We start from the raw sequence: 9,139 nt of genomic DNA, 5'->3' as shown, positions 1-9,139 counted from the left end.
TAGTTTCTAGATCTGTTAGGATCATCTAGTCTCTTTTAGCTGCTGATTCTCTTTGTAAATAGCTAACAGTCATTCCAGGCACTTTCTGATATCCATCTGCCCGAGTGTCGCTTTGTGTGGCAATAAGAACTTATATGTTCACAAAAGCAGCCGATGGCTTGTTCTATGCTTAAAAAAATCTGAAAATTGACAAGCTCAAAAATATTAAAGAAAAAGGGTCTGCACATGAAAAATGATCTGCAAGCTTAAATTAACTATTAAAAAAGCAAAAAAGATATGCAAGTCAAAACTGCAAGCTAAAAAGATCTGCAAGCCAAAAAGATCTGCAAGCCAAAAAGATCTACATGCCAAAAAGGTCTGCATGCCAAAAAGATCTGCAAGCCAATTCTCTAAAAGTTAATGCTAAGAATTTCTTGTGGCAGAGGTGGCTATTCTCTATTGCATGATGGCTAGAAATATTGTTTAACAGAGGGTGAACGCTTTCATATCTAAGTAATTTAGTGGCGCGTGTCATGTTTAATACTACAATGTTTGAAGAAATTCGTATGTACTTGTTATTTAGTGATTCGAAGTAAGCGATGACTTGTCAGCCAAATTGGTCAACGTGGGTTCTTCAAGCAGGCGTCGTGAGAATTCCGAGGGAGAGGTCTGGGCGTTCTCTCGAAATACGGTTTGAGGAGATTGTATCCGAAGTGGGATTTCCAAGTTCTGGAAATGCGTGTGCCGGCCAGGATAGATAAAATGAAGAAGAAAAAGTAAAGTGAAACAAAATGAAGAAACCAAACATAGAAAACAAAAAAGGAAAACGAAGATCATGAAGAGAATGAAGAGACCTTCAATTGTTACACAAAACAATTAACGTTAGTTAAGCAACTCGCTGACATAATCCACGTGACCTCGTTCCAACGACAATTGTTACCCCAGTAAGCTGCCAGCAGTTCCAACCCTCCATGCTCCTGCAAATCGTCCAATGTCATCTTGGCATACACCTCGTAACCCCCGGGAACCCTCTTTATATTTCATTGAAGGTGGAATGGCGACAAACAGATCAGAGTCGCTAAGCAGGTTGGGACTCATTGGCTCATCAATGATGGGTCTTCTGCAAGAGTGAGGGACATGTGAAAAATGTTTTTCACAGAGCGGGCGCTGAGCCTTACATCTGCGCCTGAACCAGTGCAGAAGCATGCCTGACAGCAGAACCTGAGTACTTTCACAGTTTTCCTTGTATGCCATATCTGCGTGTTTCATGTAAATCTATCCGTCCTACTATCTGGTACATCTCATCCCTGTCTCACCTATACACCAGCTTCAGTATCTTCACCTGAGAAGGAGGCATGATAATATCTTCCTGCTTATCTAGCGTCTCCCTCCTCTCACCCAGGCGTGGGTCAGCCTCGATGGAATCATCGGAGTAATTCAACAGCTCCTTCGATGTGTTGCCTTCTAGATAGTTGAAGGCCAGGGGAGGAGTTGGCTCTCATCAATTGGGTAGGTCATTGGCAACATTGCTCAGGCTTGGGTGAGCCTCCTTGATTGGGTCGTCGGAGAAATCCGACAGTTGAAGTGACAGTGAAGGGGACATCAACTGAGGAGATGTCAAACAGGATCCATTCGTCCCAGCTAATGTCATTGAGACCAGAGACAGTGGATGGCAGTGCAAAAAAATCAGCAAACATCTCACTTGCTGCATTCTTAAAGAGGTCACCCGACGCAGAGAAGAGGGGCACAGGCATAGGTATGGGCATTGGAAGGAGGTGCTGGGGCTCTTTGTTTGACCGAGGATCAGGAGTGTACACTTCCAGGAGGTGCACTGTGTGCAGCTGAGGCGAGGGAGAACTGTCGGCAGGTCCAGGGGAGGTGATATCATACATGAAGGTAGCCATGTTGCAAGATGAGATGATGGGGTGCTCTTCTCCCCTCGATCTTAATCCAGGAGGCACTGGAGGTCTTTATATGTCCCATGATCAACGGAAAAATAGTAGCTGAGATGCATCTTGCATGGATCGCCAATCATCCATACTGAAGAAGCCGCTGAACCGGGGGATGTTGCATTGATGGGGTGGACCAACGCAGACGTGCTCCTGGCCACACCCCCATGCCAACCTGGCTCTCGTCCAGTCAATGTCGACCAGTCAACCTAATCCAACCCCCCTTTTTCCCCCTGGCCATGCACCATGAAGTCGAATCGACAAACCGCCAAACCCTTTCCTACAATCGATAGCGCCGGGGACAAAGAGCAAGGGGGTGGCATGCATCAGAAAGGCCGAGCTTCACCCAACCATGTGTGCCAGTGAAAAGGTGGGCCTGGCTTCGCCTCTGTGCTCGAGCCCATGGTGTCTCTACTCTAAGCGAAAACACCCAACATGAAGCAATATCTGAGGCGCGACCTGCATCGAGGCGTTGTGATGCCGGAGGTGATCATCCTGGAAATTCCCAGGTCTGCGGGGTGCGAGTATCGATGAATGCGCCGGTGAAATCGTCCCACCCGTTAGGGGAAACCTCATCGAGATTATGGTTCCCGTGGTCGATGTCGCGGGTGCTTGCGGGGGCGCCGATGGAGCCTTTGGCCTCCTTCCCCGGCGCGGTTCTCCCATTTCTCTCCTTGGAGACATTGCTGCAGGTCACCGCCAACCCCCTGTCCCAGCCGTGACTGGTCTTGTGATTGTGAGGCGGCTGTGCTCTCGCTACAGGTATAAATATGCGTGGTTTCCCCCTCAAGTCCTTCCGTTCTCCCTCTTCCTTAATTATCTCGACCCATCCTGCCAGAATGTGGATCTGTCCCTCTTCCATTTCCTTCTCCACTTCTCATCCTACACCACCGCGAGACACCAACCACCGAGAGGCCCTTGCGTACTCGAGGACGACTGAGCGAACATAAAAAGCCCGATTTTCCCCCAGCGGTGCTCTTCATCCGTCCTCTTTGTTTTTCCAGGGCACCACCATTTTTCAATCATGGCGTCAGCTGATAGTCCCCGCGACGGGCTTCATCACACTGTCGTCATCAGTTCAGATTCGGAGATGGATGAACGCCAGCCCCCGGCGCGAAAGCTGCGAAGAAAGAGACCCCGCACAGACTACAGCTACCCAATGTATGAGGCTCAATTTGACGACCCGGCACCCTCCGAAATGTGGCAGCCACCGAAAAGACGTAAAATGCCCAACCTGGACACGGTATTGGTAAGACTCCTCCCTGTAGGGCCCATGGCGAGGCTCCTTCTTGGCTGATATTGGGATAGGAAACCGCGAACCAGGAAATCCATAACATTTTCGAGGCGGAGCATGCGCGGACAGAGGCGCTGGAGAAAGAAGTGCAACGCCTGCGTGCGGAAATGGCTAGGAAGGATGAGCGGGTTGACAAGCTTGAGACCAAAGTCCGTGAGCTGAAGTATCAATGTCGATGCCAGATCTGTTTTACCATCCCGTCAGGGTGGCGGACCCTTCTGTGTGGACATCGGTATTGCCCGAAATGCGTTCCCCCCATTGGTGAAACCTGCGCCACTTGTCGCCAGGTTATCGCTGGTGTTATTAAGAGCTACTAGGTAGAACCCAGACGGTTGAGTTTTGCCATTTGGAATGTACAGTTAAACGAGTGTAATTGAGAAATTGAATCTATCTATATAAAGGGAGGTAACTCCACCTGCATTGACCCTCAGTTTTGTATAATGGAGGACGAGCTGGGACGGAAGGATTTTGACCCAGAATGGATTAGGGCCAGTCGTGATAACAAGAACCAGCACCAAGCGAAGATTACTATGAGGGAAAGACATGCACGCAAGTTGACCCTAAGGCTTTGACTCAGTTTCCTGAATAGTGGTGGATTCATTCACAAGACCGTACTTTTCACGATTACAGTCAAACTCTGTAAGGATGTAGCCTACAGTAAGGGAGAATTATCTCAAGCAATCAGTCACTAGTCACGTTTATGTATCGTTCTCTGGATGCTACGTTCTGCAGACGCGATCTGCATCTCATGGGCGCAGACGGGGACCGTGTACACTCAGAGTATGACTCTTGAATTCCATGATGGATGGTGGAGTGAAGGTGACACCCTGTACTTTGCAGATCCCGCAGTGCTTTTGTCCGGTGGAGTACGCTTTTAGCTCCTCGCGGTGGACGCTCTCGATATGGTTCCAGAACTTGTTCGTGCGCTCCCGGACCTTCATCCGCTCCCCCCAAGGCAACGAGATATCAGCGACGCAGAATGGGCACTGCTTATCGCCCAGCTTCGCCGGAATGGATTCTTTCGCCCGCACGGTGTCTAGGGGCGGGTCAGGTTGGAAATCTCGCTGGGACGGCTGGTGTTTCTTGTGACGGCCCCGACGCTGAACCTCCTTCCGACGCTGCAGCTTGAACCAAACGATGATGCACGCACACCGGCGCGCGAACTGCTCATCCTCAGTCAGTTCCTGAGTGCCAGCGCACGTCAGTTCGACGACCCGTCTCCGTTCCGAGATCTGAAGTGGTGGCGGGGCCGGACACTCATCCAGAGACCCACCGCCCGCGCTGTTGCGGAGTCGCTGGTTGAATCGCTCCGTATCAGCATGCCGGAAGTGCCACCGCCTCTGCCGCTCAATAAGCTTGGAGTGAAGGTAAACTTTGCTGCGGTTCAGCCGGGAAACCACCTTCATCTTCTCTTCGTACAGTGGAGTTTTGCCCCGCGCTGCCGGCACGGAACGGAATCCCATCGCCCTCAGCTTCCGGGTCAGCTCTTTACTACGCTCGGTAAGCTCTATGATCTTTGGATTCTCAGTGATCTTTCTTTTCAGCTCGTCGGTAAGTTCCGTCGGGGCAGTGGCGTCGGCGTTCAAGAACAGCCCATGGGCTGCTTTCTGGACCACATCGTTGGACGGAAGCTCCATGGCCGCGGCTTCCAGATCGAAGCGGATGACCGTGTCCAGATAGTACCGTACCGCATTGGATTCGTGATCGGCTACTTGATCCCGAACGGAGGACGGAGCTTTGTCTGCGGATCCGGTAGGTCACCAGTTAGTCTGGCCAGGGGAAATGGGAAGAAAGAGAGGATAGACGAAGGGACCAAGGAGAGTAGTGGGGCAGGCACATACTGTTGATGGCGTTGATGAGAGAGCGTCGCCAGACATACTGGGTCAGACTATATTTGAGCCCAGCCACCAGGCGAAGGTGTCTGAGGTAGCCGCTCCATGTAGATCCTTTGAGCGGCGTCTTCTCTGATGTTCGATACCCATCGCCCGTGCGTTCCGGCTGGCGGAACACCGGCACGTCCAGCATCTCTGCCTTGATCTTTAGGCTCATACCGCCTAGGTAGGACGGGATGAGATACCAGTAGATGTCTTCGAGCTTCTCGAATTCGGGCGCGAAGATCTCGTCATCCATTGCCATGGAGAGAAAGTGCCCCAGAAGATCCAGGAGCGGCTCCGGATTATGGCTGATGACGAATGTTTTCCTGCATTGTCAGTCAGTCGATGAAGCGTAATGCAGTACGGGGGTTGAGAAGAGGGAAAGTTGCATAGCTACACTCGCGGCTTCTTGTCTTCACCCTTGGTGTGGAGAAGTGTGACCTTGGCCAGGAGAATGTTTGGCCGGCCAGCCACAGGGCTCCGAATGATGTGGAAGCCGATATGCCGCCAGACAATGGCCCCAGTCTCCTCAGGGCCTGCATCATACTCGTCATCCGTCACGTCCTCTATGAAGCGGCCAAGTTCACTGAGGTCATTGTCGGCGGACGTATCGCTGGTGCAGCCGCTTTCCACTGACTCTGCACTCGACTCGGTGTTGGTATCGTTTTCTCGCACGAGTTCGCCAAACAGGGGTTCCTCGGAACTGCCGCTAGTGCTGTCACTCTCTTCGTCAACATACCCTGAGTCAAAGTCCGTATCATTGCTCATATGACTATCCATGTCGCTATCCAGGGGATCGTACAGAACGTCTTCACCGCGCATCCCGTATTTGCCGCAGGACGCTTCTTCCCGGGCGGAGCGACAGCTTTTTCGAGGAGCCATGATTCGTGCCTTCTTTGTGTCGCGATATTTCTTGTCGTCGTCGGAAAGAGCCCACTTGCGTTTCTCTGGTGCTGTGGGTCTGCTACCGTGCTGGCCGATCCCGGATCCCGCCGTTGGGTAGCGGTCGGGGGTGGCACCTGTGGCTCGGGGACGGTGACGGCGACGGTTGGTCCTCTTCGTTGAGCCCTTGCTCGCTGTGTGCGACACTCCCTTTGACTGTCCGTCTCCGGCTTCCGCATCACCGGTTTTGATCCGGGTGTCGAACAGCGAGACCAGCCTGCCACCGGAGATGAAGGACAAGAGGATACCTGCAGCAACGTAGAGTCGCTGCTTCTCATCGGCATACGCCTTCGTACACCGTGTCCAATGGGCGTGGAGGATGCGGTACACATCGTCCTTGGTGCCAGACGTGCCCCTCCTCCGCCGTCGCCGGAGACCCCATCTCTTGATCACGACGTTCTTATACTGTGCAGGGCACCCATCAGCTGGAGCAACGTCAGTCACTTGGATGAGCTTACGTTCAGACAATCCTGTTCCATCCCACTGTCCATGCCATGGCCAGTGCGCTCCACATACAGGATCTTCAGGACCCGCCAGTAAGAGTCAAAGGCCGATGCTGCCTTGATGCTGTTCCGGTGGGTGTCCTCGACCCAATCAAAATATGTCTTGACTCGGCCCGCCGTCAGATTCTCAAGGAATTCCTCTTCCGTAGTCTTCAGTTCGGCATAGCAGAAGCTTTTCTCCGTAAGAAGGTAAATTCAATTTCCTTACAGAGATCAACACTTACCGTTGAACTTTCCGCCGGACCGTCCCCACACTTTTCTGAGAATTTGCGGCGTAGATTCTGGATGTGCGGCCAGCGGCCTCATGTTGTTCCAATATGGCTCTGTAGTTCGGCTTTCTGGGTGAATCCAGGCGACCCGCCGTGCGTGATCTGCCAGCTTTCGGCACTTTGGGCCTCCCAACTGGCATAACGTTCAGTGGGCGCGTGAGGCCGTCGCTGATGCGTAGGTAGATAGAAAAGAGATTCTATGGAGGAAGGCCGGGGTAGACCAGCCCTCTGCAAGGGAGTTGGGGCGGATAGGAGGGGGACTAGTGACTTGGGTATAATGAGTTGCAGAGGAACCAACGGCAACGGAAGGCAAAGGGAGGAGCGAGAGGGATGGGAGACATGATAGTATTTATAGAATGGGGAATCCAGGACTATCCCGGCGGCCATCATGGTTGAAGGGTTGAGCGCCAGAAACGGCACGCTCCAGCTGGGCGAATGGGCGAGTGAGTGGGTGAGCGATTCGTGACAGTCGCGCGAGCAGTCGCGCGAGCAGAAGGTGAGGCCGTGGACCCGGCCTCGGGCGTCAAATGGTATCCCAAAAAGCGGCGATGGGTGGATTCCAGATTGGGTCTAGTGGCGGCTAGTGTGGGTGCGAATTCGGGGTGCATGGGCGGCCGGAAGCAGCCCAACCGCCTGCCACTTTCGGCCGCCGTGGCCTTCAAAGTTGGATTCTATGTGACATTTAAATCTTCATCAACTGTCAGAATCTCAATCAATATAAAAGTGAAAAAAAAAAACAGACAAATTATTTCATAATAAAAGTAATAAAATTGATTGATATTAATATCAGATTAAAATTCTTCTTTCAAAACTTTTTTTCTTTATTAATGAATGTGAAAAAAAATATTTAAATATCATTGTTCAGAAAAATTGAACTTCTGCTTATAATCATTATATTCAACATCATATATATGAAATTCATTACATTCAATAAATGTTTTAATATGTAAATTTCTTAAATTTCAATATGATTTAATCTGTTTAAATCTGAATGAAATGAAAAACAATTGTTAAAGAAGCTCCACAGAATCGGGTAATAGTTATAATAATATAAAAAAAAATATAAAAAAATTTATCACAGAAGTAGATTTAAATTTGAATAGAGTGAATTTCTATTTATATTAAAAAGATTATAAAATTAGAAGATAACAATGAATATAAGAAAAAAAGATTTCATTAATTACACTGTAATTTACTTATTAATTTGAATGATAATAAAAAAATGAGATACAGAATCTTCAGTATTAATTTCAGTGTATATTTCAAAAAAAAAAAAAATTGTGGTATTTTTAATGTTTAATAAAGTGAGATAACACTTTTTGCAAAAGCATCTGTAATTATTCATTGAATGAATTTCAAAGTGATTATATTAATTTTCTCATTAATAATTAATTAGTTTTCCTTTTTTAGCTACTGATTAAACTTGAGAAGAATTTGTAAAGTGTAATGCACTCGTTTATTCTTTCCTTATTATTATATTATCTTTGTTTATATCTTCGTCTATTCTTACCTTTTTCCATTATACTCTCGCTATCACTATTTCTATATGTATATATATATGGATGCATGTATTTCGCACATCTTCTTTCTCTTTCTTTTCCTCTTCAGCGATTAGCTACAACTACAACTACAACTACAACTACAACTACAACTTCAACTATACTACTACTATAATTATTATTACTATTATCTTCTACTACACTCTATACTATCTTCTACTATTCACTCTTCACACTGTCATCACCCCTCACATAAAGGCATTGTGATTGATGATGTAAACTGTCTAAATTTGATAGCATATGATTGAACAAAGTCATTATAAATTACAAATATGTTAAAAAATTCCATCTGTTAGTTAATTTTATCTGTTGACAGAGAGCGGAAGGAAAGCGGAAGGGGAATAAAATAGATTTATATAAAGTACAATTGCATTGCAATGTTGAAGAAGTATCTACATAGATATTCAGATTAAATAGAATGAAGCGAACAAATATGAACACATGATAGATATATTATAAAGGATTTCCTGCGCATTTTTTAGAAAAAAAATGTATATATTTATATGTTCTTCCAGTCATAAATAAACTATTAGATAATAAATTAGAAGAAGGTTATATATTTATATTAATATACAATGTAAAATTCAAAAAATGATGTTTGATAAAGATTTTGTGATATATATATAAAAGTGGGTATATTTCAACATTTGAATATTTGAAACGTATAAATCAAACTGTGTATTGCTTTGTGAATAGATATAATTTATTAAATTATTTTTTGTTTCTTCTTCACAAACTCTAATAATTGCCTCTTGTAAGAGGTTTTATCT

The 9,139-nt window shown here is 47.2% G+C and overlaps 2 protein-coding genes across 2 annotated transcripts; one reads left to right on the top strand and one right to left on the bottom strand.

Moving 5' to 3' along the window:
- Positions 1-3,087: 3,087 nt before the first annotated feature.
- HCAG_08536 (predicted protein) lies at positions 3,088-3,539 on the top strand (the record flags this gene model as incomplete). Its single annotated transcript, XM_001536704.1, has 2 exons — positions 3,088-3,177; positions 3,237-3,539. The coding sequence occupies 2 exons, from the start codon at positions 3,088-3,090 to the stop codon at positions 3,537-3,539; spliced, it is 393 nt and encodes a 130-aa protein (XP_001536754.1).
- A 429-nt stretch (positions 3,540-3,968) lies between these two features.
- On the bottom strand, positions 3,969-6,847 carry HCAG_08535 (predicted protein; the record flags this gene model as incomplete). The annotated part of the gene is made up of 5 exons (XM_001536703.1): positions 3,969-4,963; positions 5,064-5,422; positions 5,644-6,443; positions 6,497-6,681; positions 6,766-6,847. The coding sequence occupies 5 exons, from the start codon at positions 6,845-6,847 to the stop codon at positions 3,969-3,971; spliced, it is 2,421 nt and encodes an 806-aa protein (XP_001536753.1).
- Between the last annotated feature and the right edge of the window lie 2,292 nt (positions 6,848-9,139).

This window comes from Histoplasma capsulatum, genomic scaffold (assembly GCF_000149585.1).
Source record: "Histoplasma capsulatum NAm1 scaffold_11 genomic scaffold, whole genome shotgun sequence".
Lineage (NCBI taxonomy): Eukaryota > Fungi > Ascomycota > Eurotiomycetes > Onygenales > Ajellomycetaceae > Histoplasma > Histoplasma mississippiense.
The sequence above is the reverse complement of the archived record's forward strand: the minus strand, read 5'-3'. Positions and strand labels throughout refer to the sequence as shown.